The sequence below is a fragment of the Girardinichthys multiradiatus genome, chromosome 3 (assembly GCF_021462225.1).
Source record: "Girardinichthys multiradiatus isolate DD_20200921_A chromosome 3, DD_fGirMul_XY1, whole genome shotgun sequence".
Classification (NCBI taxonomy): domain Eukaryota; kingdom Metazoa; phylum Chordata; class Actinopteri; order Cyprinodontiformes; family Goodeidae; genus Girardinichthys; species Girardinichthys multiradiatus.
Window position 1 is genome coordinate 29,647,780 of NC_061796.1, and position 20,513 is coordinate 29,668,292.

Consider the following 20,513-nt stretch of genomic DNA (forward strand, 5'->3'; position numbering starts at 1 on the left):
TTCACGTTCTTTTATACGGCAGACAAAACACTGCATGTCCCATCATGCCTCTCGCCGTCCAAACGGAAGAGAACTTCATCTTGTGTCGCACTCTATTGGCCAAACCGAAAACATCTCAAAACACTTGAACTGAACTTTTTCAGGGCGCGTAAAGCGTTTGCTTTCTTTTTTTTGTCTTTTTATTCAAATCTGTTCTTCGTGATAAAGCTGAACCAGACCTAAATAAATAAATCATATAAATTCATTACCGTTTTTCTGTAACCCTTAATCCTATATTAAACAGTGGTAATTTATAGAGCTAAATCATGCAAGTTATGGCTAATGTAGCATTAAATGGTTTATAATTGTAATGAAGGTAAGGCGATAAACTCAACCAGAGGACACTGCTATTTATATAACTCTGAAAGGAGAGCCCCAGCATGTGTTTCTGTCTGTCATCCTGCGTGATCAACTGATGGACGCACAGAAGCACACTTGTTTTCTGTTTCAACGCTCCATACCCTCTCTTTTCCTGACAGAACATTAGTTCTTCTAAGGAGTTTCTTTGTATTTTTTCAGTAACCTGTCTGGTGAAACAGTCTTAACCCTCTGTCCCTTCACCCTGTAGGATCTTCTGTTACTTCTGTTTGGGATTTTTCTTTTTATCCTGCTTGGTTGCCTGATTTTCCGTGTGCATACAAACCTTTTTCCTTTTTCCTTGCTTTCCTTTCTCCTTCTCCCCCCTGTTTCCCGGGCTATGCTCTCCTCACCCACTGTGATCCTCCAGCCGTACGGACTTCCCGTCTATCCACAGACAACCGCATGCTACCCCAGCATAGTTCAGGTAAACGCTTAATTTGTTCTGCAGTTTAACTGTGTCATACAAATGTTTGTTGATCTTTGACCTAATGACCCAAACCTATGGAATAAAGAAAACAATGTATGATGTTACAGTAAAAATATTCTAAGAGGACTTTAGGTCTACAAGAAATAATCCTGGTCCATGCGTGTTTTGGTAATTTGATTCAGAAACACGTTATAAATGAAAAAAAAAAACACATTGTCATTTAATTTTCATTTTAATAAACAAATTATTATATTGAAATACAATCAGTTCTTTTAAGTGGAATTTTAAATGTTTAATTTTCTTTTCATTTTCAAACAATAAAGACAAAATCACCGGAGAAGAGAAATGAAAACCAGTTTTTTATAGAAATCAAATGCTGCAAACATTATTCACGCTAACTATAGGAGGCGCTGTTTCTTCTGTACAGCCTACCCAAAAGTGTTAAGTGTTTTTTATCACAACAAAGACATAAACAGATAGGAACATACAAAATATACACATATTTAAACTTCTGATGAATCTAGATAAGGAAAAGTATTTTTTTTTAAATAGACATTTGTGTCATATGAACCTGATGTTAAAACACACCGCTATTGTGGGCAGTGACATCACGGGGTGAAGAATATTTGTTAGCTCAAGTAGGGCTGTCAGGGTTTTCGGATCCTAAAAAAACTATTGGTTTTTTATTTCTCTTTTATGTTTTCATTGTTTTAAATATGATAAGAAAATCAAGCTAAATATATTTTTTTAATCATCTACATTTCACCACAAAAACGGAAAAACGCTTTGGTGATTGGATTTTCTCATCAGAAACCAGTAATGAAAACCCACCAAAAAAACAAGTAATTGTTTCATTTTCATTTTACAATACAAGATATTAAACTCAAATTCAGCGGTTTTCCTCTTTGTGGTCAAACACAGATGAGTAGAAACTGTTATCTGTTTTTATTATTTAATTTTAATGTCTAAAATAATAAAAGAAAACATATAATATGTCAAGACCAAAATAAAATTGACATATTTTCTTATATTGCAACATCCTCCACAACATCCTCCCTTAATTCGGGCTAACAAAGATTGCTTCACCCTATGACATCACTGCCCATTTATGGTCAGGGTGAGTGTTGACACCAGGCTCACAATGCACTAATATTGTGACTTGGAAAAAAAACAAGTTCATCCTTGTCCTAACTCAGAAAAGTTAAAGATATGTGTTTATTTCATTTTATCTTGTTCATCTATATTTGTTTTGTGGGGAATAAATATGTTGGACAAGAATCTTTGGGGTGTACATCAGAACCACTGCTCCTACAGATAGTCACAGAATTAGATGCCTACATGGGAATAGGGAAATACATCCCAATTTTGTCTGTTTGTTGGTAATATTGTTGTTAGTTTAAATCTGAATATACAATCAAATTTTTTATTTATTTTTTATTATTGGTTTTCAATGAGAAAACTTAAATAATCATGTACTGGATTTTCTGAAAATTTTTGCTTTATTTCTGCCAGAGACAGATTAGAAATGATTCAGGAGGCCACAGGAATAACACTGTGCACTTTCTATTTTTTTTTATATCTAAGGACACATTATGGGTTATCTTTAGTCTCCTGAGTCTTAGTGATACCAGCAGCAAGTGTCCCTGACATACCACTAATGCCACAATGCTTCTGGTATCTCTCTACCTTGCCACTGAGCTTCACACCAGCTGTATTTTTAGTCCTCCTCTCTTGAGCCGACAATCAGAAGAAGAGGTTCTGTCGCCTGTCTTGTGTTATGCTGTCAGCAACGCCAAAGGCACTTGTAAAATCTGCCTGTTTATGCATTTACATGTGTTCGGTTAAACAGCAAGCATGAAAGTCACATTTTGTTGCAAAATTTCTGAAACATAAATTGAGATTGTGAGAAAACGGCCTACAAGTGAGAAATTGTTGATGTAAAAGCCTAAAGACTGAAGTTCTTCTTCTCAAAGTACCCTAGAGCAGTCAGTCAGTCAGTCAGTCAGTCAGTCATTTTCTACCACTTATTCCATAGTGGGTCACGGGGAAGCTGGTGCCTATCTCCAGCAGTCTATGGGCGAGAGGCGAGGTACACCCTGGACAGGTCACCATTCCACAACAGGGCAACACACAAACAACCATGCACACACTCATTCACACACCTAAGGGCAATTTAGATTGACCAATTCACCTAACAGGCATGTCTTTGGACTGTGGGAGGAAGCCGGAGTACCCGGTGAGAACTCACGCATGCACGGGGAGAACATGCAAACTCCATGCAGAAAGACCCCAGGCCGGGAATCGAACCCACTCTTGCTGCAAGGCAACAGTGTTACCAACTGTGCAGCCCCCCTAGAGCAGTGTTACCTTCAAATTATTACTTTTAATTACAGTTTAATGGTACCATCATTAGTCTGGGCTAAACGTCTACTGAATCTCAGGTTGCAGCATCTGCAATTTAAAGTATAGAGAGCATTGATACATGCCCTTGTTTGCCTCCCCCTTTTCCTTCTTTTTCTTTGCTTCTCCTTTTTTGACGCCCCATTTCTAGCCCCTCAATTTAAAAACCAGAATGCACAACATAAACTGATGGAATGATGGAGTTCAAATTTATTATTTTCCCCTAACAAGCTGCATGTTGCTGTAAGACTTTTTCTTGAGCGGCTCTGAAATGGCAACATCTGCAGTCAGAGTGGCCTTGTTGTGTAAATCCTGCGACAGCTGCCACAGTGGGCACCTGGCTCCGAGCTGTCAGCTTCTGATCGCCTACTGACAGCTGAGGAAGGAGACGGGAGAAACAGCGAACAAATGGAGATTTTTTTTAAAAAGGCCCGTGTGTCGGCATCTGCTTAGTGTGTGATACTGAATCAGGCTGGGAGTTAAAAGGGAGACAGCATGGCTGATAGTGATATTTAACAGACTGTTTTGTCTTGTTTAATCTTTCAGCTTTATATCTGTGAGGAAGGTCTGCACACCCAGAGACCGGCTGTTTCTCAAGATAAAAAGTTAAAGTTGAAATGTTTGGAAACATGATGCAGAGAGCCTATAAAGTTTAGGGAAGCCTGCATTTAGATGTGGTTTTTTTCAGTTATTTCATGTCAAATGGAGCATTAGCAACACATGACGATCACAATGGGTTTCTCAGCGTTTTATGCAGCAATTTGTTTACCAAGAGATGTTGGAATGAGAAAAAAGATAAACCATTGGCAATTCAACGACTGTACATTCTTTTCTTTTTTTTAGGTATCACTAAGTTTCTGCAGTCGCTATAATGAATCATGAGGTCATCTTTGGTCAAAAGGCACAGATTTTCCCACTCAGAATTTGAACTAAACGGGGCTTTCCAGTAAATTTTTGAAGCTTGGAACTTGTACATTTCTACCATTGATCACAAATTTCTTACAACCTAAACTGTCTTTTTCTTAGTGGACAGAGCTGGTCCAAAGTTGCTTGGAGCATTACATTTAGTGTCCCTCTTCCTGTTAAGAGCATCACCACGACTAAAAGCGTTTCAATACAGATTTGGTGAAAACTGGTAGAGGGAGCCAGGTTTAATTGGTCGAGCTTAAGAGCGTTTATAGATAATTGATTATTATTTGCAGAGATGCATTTGTGACCTCGACACTAATAAAAGATTAAACCCGTAGCATCAGATTGTGGCAACAATCAAACAATAAAGACTATTCTTTGTAATTTTACAAAGTGAATTGGCCAAGTCCTTTAAGTCTTACATTTACATTTTAAATAACTGAAAAAAACATTTTAACGTATCTAAGATTAAACCATCAAATCAAATTTATTAGTATTCTTATTCTCAATAAACAAATATTAATATTTTAGATCTATGATCTGTGGTAAAATTAATTCCTGATGGTTTGGGGATTCTAAGCAGTGGCTTAGTTCGCTTCTGCCTTGGGTCGGCTCTTTCAATGAACAGAAATTAGGTGTTGTGCCTAACTTGAGTATTAACCAAAATATTTAATTGTATAAAAATTCACTGAATTGTTAAAAATTTAACTTTTTTATCAAATTTTTACCAATTCAAATGAATCGAGCAGCCCTTAGATGAATCCATCCTATGATTGGTGGCTGATTTCAGCCTTTCTCCTGCTTGATTTTGATAAAAATGTGTTTTCAATTTCCAGGCATTGTATTTTAGTTCCAATCTGCTTGTATACACTAATAAAAAAAAAACATTTTAATTGTAAAAAATCTCAAAGCATTGAAAGGGCAACCAAACTTAATAAATGAAGAAGTAGCTGTAGAGAGAATGTTTCATATTCTTTAATGATAATCAGGACATTCAGCTGAAGAAGCTGAGCAGAGCTCCGTCTGATCTGTCCTTAGTCCTCAGGGGTGGTTTTGGGGAAAGCCGACTCGGTGGAGGGGATCGAGGTGACGGACAGTTGCAGATGTCTGCAGCTGGTGTGGCTCCCCTGTTCTGGAGCTGTGGTGGTGATTGGTTGATGAGTGGAACTTCTGGTGGGATGGGCGGGTGGTCTGCTGGCATTAAAACATGAAGCAGTTGTTGTACAATGCATCAGAGAGAGGATCATCAAAGGGGGGTAAGACTGTTCTTTTAATCTTTAACTGTAGGATTTCATTTGATCTGGTCATACTTTTCCATTTATTTGTGAAGTTATGACACTGGGGTTAATATTATTTGTTTCTGATTAAACTTAGATGGTTCTGTCAAGCACTAAATCAGGTCAGCTTACTAGTTATAATCAACTGGTTTTGGAAATTTCATCTAGTTTTTTGGGTGGAGGTCTAAAAGAAAAGACCAATGAGAGACTGTAGTTTTTATTGCCTTTATCTAACCTTTAGACCAATGATTGCCATTTATAATATGTTTTACCCTCAGCTTTGGTACTGGTTTTGCAGGTTGTAGTACATTTTGCTCATGTCTTAATTAAATAGACTTTAATTTGAAAAATGGTTAAATATTTCCGCACAATTATTCCTTTTATTTTAATACTCAGAACCAAAGAGGTAATATCAACGAGGAAATACAAAACACATTTTATAAAGAAAGAACTGAAATTGAAAAAGGTAATATCAGTACTGGTCAAATGCTGAATATTTTGTATTTGTGAAATTTACACAAATTCATTTATGTTGGATAATTCTTTGTAACAATTCTCAAAAGCAACAAAGAAATAAACATAAAAATAAGTGCAAAGCAGTTCTTTATTTTTCTATTCCTCTTTGGACTGACCATTTTATACTTACAGCTTTTACAAAACAAGCCTGTGTCTTGTAATTTCTTTTGTGGTAAAAGTTTAAGATAAATTAATCCTTTTAAGATTCTCTGAACTGTTTTCACAAATTACTTTTTTTCTTAATGCTACAGGAAGAAAACCGAATACTGCTGCAATGCCCCTTTATTAAAACATTAATTCACCTCTCTGCGTATTAAAAAGTATTTTCTTTGTACTATTTCACAATTTTTTTGTCATTGAACAGTTAGATGCATCCTAAGAGCAGATGAAGAGCTGATTGTTTATTTGTTTACATCTTTGGGGTTTTGTTGTGATCGGAGACTCATTCCTTCCATCCTCTCCTCTTTTCTTCAGGGGGGGCCTGCCCAGGAGGCCGGCGCTGGCAGCGCAGACCCCGCCCTTCCCCAGGTCTATGCTCCGCCCCCCTCGTACCCTCCACCGAGTCAAGGCCCACCGACATCTGCCAGCAGACTGCCCACACTTGATTTCAGCTCCACACATCAAAGCTCCGACTACCCCGAACACGCCCAGCTCAGAGTCTATCAGGGCCCCCAGCATGAGGGGGCCGACACCCTGACCCCCAGCAACCCGGTAAGAGAGGTTTGTGACAAAGATATTGGAATTCACATCGTGTCCCAATAAAACTTGATCTTTGGTAATTCATTGTCACATGTCAGAGGTCCCAGCAGAGCAGCATGGCGAGATAAAGTTTCTCTCTATATTTAGACACCCATCTTCTCTGTTATGTCCTTGTACGGAGCCCTTGGGGGACTGCTGAGGGTGTATTTGTTGTTGGAAATGAATGCCTATGTTTCCTGTGTCTTTTTAGCTGGTAATAAAGCAGATCACATTTCAAGATTACAGCATTTTCTGTTTATATTTACAATTTTTTATTTGTATAGAAATCCGTGGTGCACCTTTTAATTGATTTCTAATGTAGGGGCTAAAAAATATATTATTTTAATTTAAATTCACGCATCCCATACAGACACTTAACCATAATTGTCTTTTAATATCAATTTAAAAAGTCTTTATAAATAAATTTCCACCTGTCTCCAACTGAAGTTGTTTTGATAATTGTACCTAATTTTAAATTGAAAACTGGAATATATTTATCTTTACGGACCTTTATGGTCCTTCTATTACAGGCATAGTTTGGGATTTTGAAGCAAGGTTCTATTAAAACATTATAAGTCTACATTGAAAAAATGTCTTTATTTATTAAAAATCCAGATTTGCTGATTCTGAGGGAGTGTAAAAACTAAATAAAATAGATTTAGCTTAAAGCTCCCAAAATGTTTTACTTACTAAGACAGTCTTTGTGTTTTTGAACATATTTGGACCTTTGGATGTGTAATATCAATTTTATCAATATTGAACAAATTAGAAATGAAAAAAATACCTTTAAAACCTAATTTGAAATGTAACTCTAAAAAAGTAGGAAACAAACCACTACATTTGCTTCCTCTTAAATCTGTTAAAACTACAGACAGGCATATCACATCAAGCATCGAGGTGTCTGAGGCCTTCAGAAACAAGACTGTAGCAGCTTATAAGTCTGGTGAGAGGCTTAAATAGCTTTCCAAAGAATCTGAAATCAGCCACCCCACTTATGTAAAACAGTCTAAGGACATTCAAAACAACCTCCAGCATGAATATGTCTGGTCACCCAAGAAAGTTGACCCTAAAAGCAGACTGCAGGCTGATCAAAGAAGCCTCCAAATCCCTGAACTATCAACATATAAAGTACAGCAGTTGGTTGGTTGCTTGGTGCTGTTGATATGAAAGTGTGTGCCTCTATATTCAGACTCATACTGCACAAGTTTAATTTACATAGGAGGTGTGCATGGAGGAAACTTTTGCTCTCTCAGAAAAACATGAAGGTCAGACTACAGTTTGCCAGAGGGAAGGAAGACAAAGACTCGGACATCTGGAATAATGTTCATTGACAACTGGATCTGAAATTTAAACAGAGGAAATGTTTGGCTTGAACCAAATATACCATTTTAGGAAAAGAACATCATACTAACTGTGAAGCATAGTGCTGGAAGTTTCATGGTTTGGGGAGGTTTTGCTGGAGCACAACCTGGCCCTTACCATCATAGACTCTTTCATGAAATCAACCATGTGTCAGAGGCTGCTTGAGGAAAATGTGAGAGCATACTTAAAAGAAATTAAAGTTCAACCAGAACTGGCAGAACTGGAGTCTGCAACATGACAATGACCCAAAAAATAAGAACTGGCTAATAATTAAGACATTTTTTATTAGTAATATGTCACAAAGACACAATTTGTACCTATTTCTAATGGTAATTATGTAAGAAAACAAAGCTAAAAACCAGTTGATGCATAAACTGTTATTTCATCACCAACAAGGTGATTGCCAAAAAAGTATTAGCTGAGAAGGTCCTGGTTTTGAGTTTTCTTTTGTCCTCCATTTGGCCACCTTCTTCATTTTTAAGCAATACTTGCAAAACGTGCTGCCGTAGATAAACTTTGAAGACTTATAAAAGCCCTGCAGAGCTATCAATTAGACCACTTTAAAAGATTACAAAAAAGTCTGACTCCTGGAAAGAAACTTGTTGATAAATTACAGGACCACTACTTTTTAATAGGCAGCAGTAAAATATAGGGAAATAAAATATAATGAGATTTAAGGATAAAAATTCCATTAAAAGTAAAACGATGTTCTGAGGGTGTTTTAATGTTGGTGGTCATTAGATGTAACGTTTAGTAATGAAACAGGTTGAAAGATGTGATTAATACATGAAGCAGTGTTACGGTTTTCCTTCACTGCAGTTCACTGATGGTAGTTATAAAGACATGAAATTTGAACACTGTTTGATCTGTGTCGCAGTTCAGCTGTGTGTCCTTCTGCTTCTGCTGCAGATCTCTCTCCGTCCTCTCATAAATGGTGTTTTTTGTGGCCCCCGTCTATATATTTTATTGCTATAGAGCCCCTGACATTCTTGGGCCCGTGCTGAATTTCGGGGGAAAGTTGAGACGTCGCCTTGGAGGGAGGGGGTGAAAGTGGGGAAGGCTGACCAGATGAGAACCCCCTCTCCCCCCTCTGAAATATCGCTCAGGTCCAGAACACAAATCTGCATCATGACATGACACCACCACCCAGCTCCTCCCAACCTCCCCAGCCCTGGCCTGTGTGTGGGTGTGTGTTTGTGGGTGGCTGTGATGCTGTCTACTGTAGTTAGTCACAGAAAGCCAGTACTGTGAGCTTGTGTTATGTGTTTGTAAAAATAAAAAGCCTCCCTGGGTGAATGTATCCCTGAACCATTTCCCTGCCACGATCCTAATAATGATGCCCCTTGATGTTTTAACATTTGGCAGAAAAGCAGCATTATGACCTGAAACTGACCCCTCAGTTCTGATCCTCCTTTTCCTTCTTCTCATCCCCCTCCTCATTTTTAAGCTTCCTGCACACCATCTTTGCCTTGTTCCCTCTGGTTTAATTCACTGCTGCATTGAGGCCTCTTCTCTCCTTACCTGCCTCTTGGTACTAGAATGCTAATTCTCAAATCCTGAAGGTGCAATTCCTTCCGCCTTTTTCTTGTATTTTTTTGCTTTCTTTTCCTTCTCTTTATCATGCTCTCTGCCCGTCCTTTCACAGCTATGATTAAACTTTTGTATTCTTGTTAAACTTCGTTGGGCTTTCCTTTTAAATAGCTTTAACATTTTTCCTGCAACGGTTAATGATCCTGCACAGCCAGCAGTGCACATCGATGCGCACACACCAGCATTGTGGTGCATTGTGAGACCATGAATGTTTTGGTTTTTGGCTCATTACTCTTTGAATTGTTCTGCATGAGGTAGTTTATACACACAGGTCACACAGCTCAGGTTGGATGTGCAATAGAGGTGAGAACATGTTTATGTTACATCATTTGAAAATCAAATGATTCACATTTTTACTAGCTCTTAATAACTGGTATGATTAATCAAAAATAAATACATTGCCTTGCAAAAGTATTCACAGCCCTTGAAGTCACATTAAACCCATGGACTTTAACGTATTTGTGTGACAGACCAACACAGGGTAGTCCATAATTGTGGAAAAAGATACAAAGTTTTGAAAAGGTTTTGTGAAAAAAAATCTGAAAAGTGTGGCGGGCCTTTGTTTCCATCTATTTTACTCTGACACCCCTAAATAAGATCCAATGTAATCAACTGCCTTCAGAAGTCACCTAATTAATACATGTTGTCTGGGTGTGTGTAATTAAATTAAGGGAACATTCAAGAACAAACAGCACCATGAAGACCAAGGAACACCCCAGCCGGGTCAGGGATAAAGATGTGGCGAAGTTTAAAGCAGGCTTAGGTTGTCAAACAGTATCACAAGTTAAGAGGATCTCACAGAGCACTGTTCAGTCCATCTTTTAGTAATGGAAAGAGTATGGCACAATTGCAAATATAGCAAATGGAAAAGTATTAATCACAGTAGACACCTAGAGGCCTACAATAACTCTAGAGGAGCTGCAGAGATCCACTGCTCAGGCGTGGGAATCTGTTGATGGAACAACTATTGGTAAACCATTTCACAAATCTGGTCATTATAAAGGAGCAACAAGAAGAAAATCATTGTTAAAAGAGTAGCAATTCAACTTCCAGTAGGAGAACAATCCTAGATATGCAGTTAGAGCTACAATTAAATGGATTAGATCAAAGCATATTCATGTGCTAGAATGGCCTAGTCAAAGTCCAGATCTAAATCCTACAGAAAACCGGTGGCAAGACTTTAAAATATGCATTCACAGACACTCCCTCCAATCTAAATGAGCTTAAGTTGTTTTACTAAAAACAACGGGTGAAATGTTTAGTCTCAGTGCAAAGAAAAAACACAACCCAAAAAACTTGTAGCTGTAACTGCAGAGAAAGTTGATTAGATAAATTACTTACTCAGTTGATCTAAATATACATTTTTGCCACATTTTAATTTTTTTATTTGTAAAAAAAAAAAAAAAAGAAAGCCATATATGACCTTATTTTACCTCACAGTTATGTGGTACCTTGTGTTGGTCTATTGTATAAAATCCCAATAAAATAGATAGAAATTTGCATTTGTAACATGATAAAACTCTTAAGCAAGGCACTGTAATTCATAAAAACTACTGTATGATAAAAATACACACCTCGACGAAACAGCATTTAAGTGATTGTTGAAACAAAAGAAGTGCAGCTGTGTTTTTCTAACTGCATGAACATTGCTTAAAAAATTAACTTAACCACAGGAACACCCACAGTTTTTAAAATATGGACTGTACCTTTCTATTTGCATGTTTACATCATTTCTCTTAGTGCCAAATAATCATAGCATTTATATTTAAAAAGAGACCAGTAGCTGAAAATAGTTTTATAAGATGGGAAGTCCTGCTTTAGCTTTTTGAGAAATGTTTTATAAAGAAAAAAGCTCTACTGGGTGATTGGACAAGCCTTCTGTCCATCATCTATCTCAAGTCATCCTCCATCGATCAGATCAGTAAAGGAAGAAATTATTCAACTTAAAATATTACAAATGTTTATGCTTGCACAGATTTAAATCATGATATTTGAGTCATGTTGCACAGCTGTGTACTTACTTCTGTTGTTTAACTTTGAAGAGTTAGTTGTGCTGCTATAGTTTGTATGGTTAGAGCAATAGTTGTTCTCCTGCAGGCATGTATTTCCGGACACTTTACTAAAACGGAGTAAATTCACACTCCTGCCTTACCTTTGCCTGAGAGGGGTCACTGTTTGCTGAATGCTCGCTGAACGTGGTTTGGATCACTTAAGCTCATGAAAATGATCTTTGCTGAATGTCATGTGATGCTGATACGATGTAATCTTTACACAGATCTCCCCTGAAAGCTCTTGCTGAAGTTGCTGACCTGATTTTCAGACAATCTTGATTTGCTTTTTCCAGTAATGCCACTCTCTCTGTTTTCCTTCGTCTTATCTCATTCATGTCCTCCATCTTTTGTTTTCTATTTTCCTGTTTCCGTCTGTGCCATCACGTCCCCTTTCGTCTCGCCCTTTCTTGTTTGCATCGTCTCTGTCAGGAGGATGCTTTGGCCGCCGTGACGTCAGACCACCAGTCTCTCAGTTTGTCTGTGTCATCGGGGGCCGGAGCGGGAACCGGCACAGAGGAGGACAGCTCGGGGAAGGCCCAACCAAAACGCCTGCATGTCTCCAACATCCCTTTCCGCTTCAGAGACCCAGACCTCCGCCAGATGTTTGGGGTATGACATTATTCCTTCATTATAAATACTTTTCCAGGTTGTCTTTCTTTAGGTTTTGGCAACTTTTTTTTCATTTTATTATGAATTTTGCAGCAATTTGGCAAAATCCTTGATGTAGAAATCATCTTCAATGAACGAGGGTCGAAGGTGAGCAACAACACAAACCACTTTATAAGAGCTAAAACTGATATGAAAATACATTTGAATAAAGTCATACTAATGTTGTTCAGGGATTTGGATTTGTGACGTTTGAGAGTGCTGCAGAGGCGGACCGAGCGAGAGAAAAGCTAAATGGCACGATTGTAGAAGGGAGGAAGATTGAGGTGAAGAACGATTTCTTTACTATTTGTAGATTTCCATGTTAACATCCCAGAAAGTCCACTTCTATTGAGCTTACTGTTCTTGTCCATGTTCTCAGGTCAATAATGCCACTGCAAGAGTAGTTACCAAGAAGCCTCAGACACCGCTTTTGAATGGAGAAATTTCAAGTAAGAAACATGAATATATTGTCATTTCATTGCTGTTGTAGCAATATGAAGTTATAGTAATGTTCATAAACATATTAGTCTCATAATTCATCAAACTCAATCCAAAATAATGAATCCTACCTGTCCAGGGACTTATCTTTATTACACATAAAGAAGAGTCAATAGATTTCTGTACATTTCTCAGGATTTAAATGTACTTAGAATAAAATTAACACTTCAGTTAAATATCATAGGGAGAATCAACAAGAGATGTTCATCCATACCATAATGAATTAAATGTATTATTAATCAACCTAATGTTCTGTTTCTTGTTTGTTTCATTTGAATATCTTCAGGTTATCAACAATATAACATAAAATTGTAAACATTGTAAATTAGTTTCACATATTCAAAGGAGTGGTTGGAAGTATAAACTTATTTAATCTCACTCCTTCTCCATGCATCACCATTATCACGCTTTACTGTTCTAATTTACAGAACACAGATTAAATATTAGCAAATACTACATTATACATAGAATAAATATGAATACATTTGTCATTCTTATAAATCTTGAAATTTATTTTTAAGGACTCTATCAGTGTTTACACCATTTATCTAAAAATAAATATCTCTATTCCCAAAAAACATATCTACTCACCAATACATAGTTAAACACAAATAAATATAAAGGCTAACAAACAAGGATAAATAACTCTAATTGTAATATAAAACTAGGGACCAAAGGGACATTTCATGACTAGGTAATGGACATTTTTATTTATTGATTGATTTATTTTTGAATATTTAGTGGTATGTACAGAATATTAAAAAAAGAAGAAGAGAAGAAAAAAAAAGACCAAGAAAAGCAAAAGGGTGGCATTCAAAATAATAATTAATCTGCTAAAAATCTAAGAATTACCAGGAACTTATGAGGTTCACTCAAGCCAAACAGAATAATTTTGTCAGACAACCTTAAGTAATGGGTTTTACAACCTAGTTCTAATTTCTAATGTTTGACCTGAAAGAGGAGGAAAAGGGGAAATAAACCCAAAATTTGGAACCAGCCTTGATCTGTCAACTTGCAGTACCAGAACTGCCACAATGGCACTGAAAAGAGTGCCTTACTTCCCCTTTCTCACCGATCTGACTTGGATATCTCCCTACCTGCCTGTGTCTTGGCTCAGAGGAGGAACTGGGTCACTGGACAAACATCTGGCTCTGTCGGGCAAAACCTTCATTGATGGGCTCTATGGTTATTTTCTGAATCGCAAACTTAGCTCAAGGGGAGGAAAAGTCACAACGAATGTATCAGTCAATCAGAAGCGGACTTGGGGTGATATGAGAGCAAATGGATCCTACTACTTTTTTCTACCTTTTTCTTCCACCCTCTTTAGACTGAAGAGAGAGAGGCCTCTCCAGGTTGCAACATGTCAGCAATCCATTGATCAAGTGTCATGAATGAGGCTATTTTCATATTCACCTTTTTAATCATCCTAACATTCAATTGAATAAAATAAAAGTTCATACTGAAGGTTTGACACCAATCAAAGTCAATATTTCAACTTTTCAATTAATTATAGATTATTTTAATGTTTATTCTGAATTTCTAAATCAGCAAAACAGGAATATTCATATAAGAGTGACTTTAACAGGTCTGAACAGGCATTCAGATTAAACTTTATAGGTTATTATCCTCTAATATATAGGAAATCCTGGGCACCACCTGAAGTAAGAATTATTTTGACAAGATGTAAGGGTTTATGAGGACATTTTGAAGTGACCAGGAGGAAAGCTGTTAAAATATATAATCCCAGGAAGCCTGACTTTGCTACACCATGTTTGAGGGTTCTGTTTTAAATGTAGGTTTGGTTATACATTATTTTTATTTCTTCTCAGCATCTGGTTGGAAGATCAACCCTGTAATGGGGGCAATGTACGCACCTGAGCTTTATACCGGTAGGTTGACATTTATACATACTGTATTAGTGAGAGCCTTTTTGTACATTGCATTGGAATTTAGTTTTCTCTCAATTTCTATTTTGCAGTTGCCAGTTTTCCATATCCTGTAGCGACTCCTACCTTGGCCTACCGGGGCTCTGCACTGCGAGGTCGGGGTCGTGCCGTCTACAACACGATTCGTTCGGCAGCGGGCACTCCTGCTGCTGTGCCTGCTTACCCTGGGTAAGACCCTGCATCCACCTGGAAAATTATGTTTTCTTTGGAGGTATTCCACAATCACTGGCAGCACAGGACTCAGAGCTGGCACAACTCTTAGCATGTTGACTAATAATACTGAAACAACTCCCTCATCAATGCAATACTGAAAACCACTAAACTCACTCAGAATAAGATACATTATTTCCTTGCCTTACTATGTGACATAAATCTGTGAACAGGTCATAAATACCTCATACTTTTAAAAACAAAGCCCATTGGAGTTAAGCTGCTATTTTTTCTAACTTCCTGTAGCAGCTCGCAGTGCTAATGATAGGTTGTATGTAACAGGAACGAGTGTGGAGGTGCTAGCATTTTTTTTGCATCTCTCCCTATAAATTACATTAAGTTACTATGTCCTTGAGCCACAACAAGGTAGGCTTGCAGCCTTGGCATCCCCACCAATCCCCACACTAATCAATACACTAGTTTGTTTATTTTTTTCTCAAGAAGGTATATGATACATTTCCACAGTTGCTTGCAACACAGTTGTTACCATTCTCCTCATGATAGGACTTTATCTCACCTATGGCCATCTCCTTTTAATCTTCTATTGTTTCAACTTTAACAAGTGCATGACTGCAGCCTGCTTAGAAACAGAAATGATAAGAATGCATGAAGCCAAGGTCAACAAATAATTAACTTAAGCAGAAACAAGCTCAGCCAACATACATTTAATAAGGACGATCGTTCAGTTTTCTATCAGAATTAGGCTGTTATTCAGTTTGCACTCGAAAGTTGGAATTTCGAGTTCCTAGTTTGAAAAATCAGATAGTTTGTCTCCGGAGCTCCGCCAGCAATCAAGAGTTTAAAATCCAGAATGGCTACCATGGGATTAAAACAGAATGAAAATTGCAGGATTAAACTGTTTCTTTGCGCTTCTGTTTGTGTATGATTAAAGCAGAACCACATGTTTATACTGTCCAGTACACACTTGTGAAGATTTTCCTTTCTTTGTTAAAAGTAACAGATCAGTTGGAATGTATTGTTAAATGAGCTTTCACTGCTAGTAGTATCATACCACAACAACAAACCCCACTGGTTTTCCATCCTGCAATTAGTGCTTTCAGATTATCACAACGGTCTGAACTGAGAACCAGGATTTGCATCTAATCTGAGCTGAGCAAGTTGGAAAACCTGTGAGATTTGATAATTGTTGTGCTCAGTTACCAGGCTGATAGTTGTTAGCAGATCACATGTTCTCTCTCTGGTCATGTACAAAGATAGAGACTATATTACTCTACTGTGTGTCCCGCTGGTTTACTGAGACACAATTTGTCAGGAGTGCTAATAAACTGTTCATATCTACAACTATGAATATGTTTTATGTGCGGAGCAGCTATGTTGAATCTAAACTTGAGATCCAACTTAACAAGTCGTAATTCTGACTTCAGCTGCGTTCTGTTTGAGCTTTTCCAACTTGGAACTTGGACTCCAATTTCCGAGTACAAGGAGACCACACCCAGGAGGCCGATCACTCGGGTGTGAAGTCATTCCCAATACAGCATGAATTTAATTGGGTTGATGGGACCTATTTTAAATCACTTGTTAAATGAACCCATGTGTGTTTTAATATGCATTATTACACAATTTTGTTCTTTCAGTTGTGTACCTGTTTGTACAGTATTAATTTTAGCTTCACTTAAGTGTTGAATGACGCTGTGTGAATTCCAATAAATCCCACTATGCCTTTAAAAAATAAATTTACCAAATAAATAGAGTTTGACCAGCCAAATTAAAAGGAATCAGAACCAGCTGTATGAAAGACTTTTAAGTCAGCGTGAAAAGATTATGAGGATTCAGATAAAGTTACAACAGCCTTATTGCTTCACAGTTTCACCAGTCCACACTCAATTCAAAGCAAAGTACACAGCCAAGTTTTCCTGGGTTTTCTTTCTCAGCTTCCCTTGTTCGTTCACATTTATTTGAGTGTGGCGTCAGTGTTTTTGTGATTTTTTTCAGGGTTGTTTATCAGGATGGACTGTATGGAGCAGAACTTTATGTAAGAAGCGGCTCATTTCCTTTAAATGATTGTGTTTCAAATTAGTTAATCTTGGTATGTTATTGTATCAAGGTTGTTTTATTCTTCCCCCCCTGCAGGGTGGTTATCCTACAGCGTACAGAGTGGCTCAGTCTGCATCTGCTGCCACCGCGGCCTACAGTGATGGGTAGGCTGGCCTGTAATAAATGTGTATTTGATAGCTCCACAGATACGTGAAAATATGCAAAACGTCTTCTAATTTTCTTTCAAATCTTTTAATTGTTTTTCTGATCGGAGAAAATCCACAATAAAAAGCAAAAAAAGCATCATAACTCTAGATTAAAAACCAGAGCCTTGACTTTATTATTACTATCAGATGTTTAAGCCTCTGAAATATTTCATCTGGAAACAAGCAAATGTTCTTAAGAAACCACTATGGGCCTATAAAGCACATGTTTCAAATGTTTTTTGTTGCCTTTGGGACTTTTTTTAGACAAACAGCGTTCTAAAAACAGAAACAGAAAATTATTTCAAGATTTCTTACTCAGAAAAGACTATAAAAGTTTCTCACTTTCTAAAGCAAAAAATATGTTTTACTTTTATTATTAAATTGGTTTTTATTTGTGAGCTTTGGTCTTTAGAAATAGTTCTGATGTAATTTACTGTTTAATAATCACATATTTCTAAGTCTAATTCAAATATTTTTCTAATACTAAAGACATTGAGATTAACAGTTGCATTTGGAAATTAAATAAGAAACAACATCACGAGGAAAAACAATCTGAGGTCTTAACCAGTTCCTGTGCAGCCTACTATTTTTTCTGCATTTAAATTATACAACTGCGTGATTTGCATACATCTGACAAATAAAATCTGGTCGAAAATCTTTTAAAAGTCAATAATATAAGAGGCAGAGGACCAAATGCAACACCCTGAGGTACACCAAATTTGTCATCTATGCGAACACGCTGTTTTCATTGCTCAGATAGATTTTTTCCCTTTTGTTGCATCAGCTGGAAAAATGAATAGTGATAACCTAACAATAAAGACCTTGATTTTATTGATATTTTTAAGGCTATGTCAAAACGTTTTAGCAATGTTTTCATTCCTAAACCAGCAACAGCACAGGTAGCAAGTCTCAGTCCCTACTACTTTGCAGGTCAGAAACTGTGAAGTTTGAAAAGTACTGATTTTACTCAGCGGTGGTCTGTGTGTCACTAAGACCTGCTTCGTGTCTTTTTGACCAGATATGGACGTGTGTACGCCGCAGCAGCCGACCCTTATCATCACTCAGTTGGACCAACGGCGACATATGGAGTCGGGACGATGGTGAGTCCAGAAGTGCACAGCCTCTGATTCATGTTGTCCCTCTGCTCACACCTGGCAACACTGCTTCTGTTGACAGGCTAGCTTGTACCGAGGAGGATACAACCGCTTCACACCGTACTGAGCGTCCCAGATGTATGCCTCTGTCATGAACTCTGGGCCTGGGATAGGTCATGATATCTTAAAGCTTGGAAATGTGGAAAAACTGTGTCCAGAGACTAACCAGAGTATCACTGTGGATCATTCAGGACCCATTTAATCTGCTGAAGAAGAGGATCTCATGTAATTTATCAAGCCTTTACCTGAGTTTGTTTTAGTGAACTGATTCTACAGAGACGCCGGCTGGTGTTAAATGCTGAGACTAGTTTTGTGTGTTTTAAAATCAAAACCTTTCAGGGGTCAAAGTGTACATTTTGTACAACAGTAAATGCCTTGTTTTTGATGGTGCCCTGTTTTTGAGTGTGTGACTGTGTGAGTGTGGGAACACACGTTGTTCAGCAACTGCGACAATAGGATCAGTTTGTCTGGATGTAGCTGGAATCAAGTTTCTTCTCACCCTGACCATCTACCTCTCGTACATTTTTAGATTTTCATATAGCCGTTGGGTTGTAGTATTTGAAATACTTGTTTGTTTATTGTCCACCTTTCTCTTTGTGTAGCCAAAGTAACACAGATGTTTGCTCTGTTTTTTTGCTCTTGTTTCACTTTAACCTCTCTGGCTTTTAGTAGGAGAATTAATTTTCTGATAATTTTCTTACTGTTGTTTCCTGTATTTCCTACCTTCTTCATCACTTGGAGCTCTTGAATAGTCTTTTTCTCCCTAGTCTTCTCTCCCTGTCTTTTGTTTCTGTTTCACTCTTTTTTCTGCTATGTTTGATGATTACCTCTGAATAAACCTAACTTTCCTCTCTTTTCTTCCTGTGTTGTTTCTCTTTTTTTTATTGTGTTTTTCTCATCACTCACATTGTTTCTCGGTTGTTTTTGGTTTTAAAAATATATCAGCTTCTGAGTTTGGTGTCCTTGAAAATGTTTCAAGGAAACGTTTCTTCCTCCTTTATTCCACACTTAAGTTTTTCAGATCATCAAACAAATTTTAATATCAAACACAATCCAAGCAAATACAAAAATGAGTTTTAAAACAATAATTTCATTTCCTAAAGGGAAAAAAGCAACCTGAATCTATAGGAAAAAATAATCGCCTCATAAACCTAATAAATTATGTCACCCTTGGACTCAATAACTGTCATCAAGTGTTTGCCTTAACTTGCAACGAGTCTTTTATATCACGGTTGAGGTATTTTGGTTTACTTTTCATTGCAGATTTTTATTTTTCAAGGTCATTTCACAGCATCTCTATCATATTTAAATCTAGACTTTGACTAAGCCAATTCAAACCTTCATTTTGGTTGTTTTGAGCCATTCAGAGGTGTTTGGATCATTGTACTGCTGAACAACCCAAGCACGCTTGTGCTTAAGGTCACAGACTGAAGAACCCATGGTTCCATCAGTTACGGGAAGTTATTCAGGTCCTTGAAGAAGCAAAGAAGCCCCAGAGCATCACAAAACCACCACCATGTTTGATTGTCAGTATGATGTTCCTTCTGGGTTTGTTTTTTTCCAAATGTAAGGGGCAGTACACCTGTCTCTTCAGCCCACAGAACATTTTGCCAAAAAGAATCAACTAATTGTTTTGATGGGTCTATGTGTTCTTTTTGTTCAGCAGTTGTTTACTACTTGAATCTGTCCCAAAAGCCTCTTTGTTCCTGAAACCTGAACACTGACCTGAACTTGGGTTAGAGAGGCCTACAGTGCTTTAGATGTTGCTCTGGGTTGTTTGGTGACATCCTGGATGAGTTGTAGATGTACTCCTGAAGTAGTTTTGGTAGGCTGGCCACTACTGGGAAGGTTCACCACTGTTCCATGTTTTCTCCATTTGACTCACACTGTGGTTCTCTGGAGTCCAAAGCCTTGAAAATGGCTTTGTAACCCTTTCCAGACTTTAATTTGTTCTTATCAATTCTTGAATTTGCTTTGCCTACTTCATGATGGTAGAACGGTTCAATTTAGGTGATATCTTGATTCTATAGATCAGCCAGTAATCAGGCCTGGGTGTGCTTAGTGAATCAAACCATAAACATGGTTAATCACAGGTAATATGTAGGTGAATTATATTTTCACACAGGGCCAGGTAGGTCTGGATACCATTTACCCTTTAAAAAAAATCTGTATTTAAAAACAGCTTTT

At 37.5% G+C, this 20,513-nt stretch overlaps 1 protein-coding gene across 3 annotated transcripts; it reads left to right on the plus strand.

The window, feature by feature from the left end:
- The first annotated feature begins 447 nt into the window (after positions 1-447).
- On the plus strand, positions 448-19,183 carry rbfox1l (RNA binding fox-1 homolog 1, like). Of its 3 annotated transcripts, none has more exons than XM_047361089.1 (12): positions 448-823; positions 6,403-6,648; positions 12,099-12,278; positions 12,372-12,425; positions 12,509-12,601; positions 12,697-12,766; positions 14,645-14,704; positions 14,794-14,929; positions 16,925-16,964; positions 17,063-17,130; positions 18,191-18,272; positions 18,349-19,183. In XM_047361089.1, the coding sequence occupies exons 1-12, from the start codon at positions 737-739 to the stop codon at positions 18,391-18,393; spliced, it is 1,161 nt and encodes a 386-aa protein (XP_047217045.1). In that variant the 5' UTR covers positions 448-736; the 3' UTR covers positions 18,394-19,183. The 3 variants fall into 3 exon arrangements, with proteins under 3 accessions (XP_047217045.1, XP_047217046.1, XP_047217047.1); XM_047361090.1 differs by having other exon boundaries at positions 449-823; positions 6,403-6,639; XM_047361091.1 differs by lacking the exon at positions 448-823 and adding an exon at positions 5,289-5,391.
- The last annotated feature ends 1,330 nt before the right edge of the window (positions 19,184-20,513 follow it).

Excerpts from the sequence above, each read along its gene's own strand:
- rbfox1l (XM_047361089.1), top strand. The coding sequence starts at position 737 with ATGCTCTCCTCACCCACTGTGATCCTCCAGCCGTACGGACTTCCCGTC. Across the intron at positions 12,279-12,371 it reads ACCTCCGCCAGATGTTTGGG|CAATTTGGCAAAATCCTTGA; the intron begins GTATGACATTAT and ends TGAATTTTGCAG. Across the intron at positions 18,273-18,348 it reads CATATGGAGTCGGGACGATG|GCTAGCTTGTACCGAGGAGG; the intron begins GTGAGTCCAGAA and ends TTCTGTTGACAG.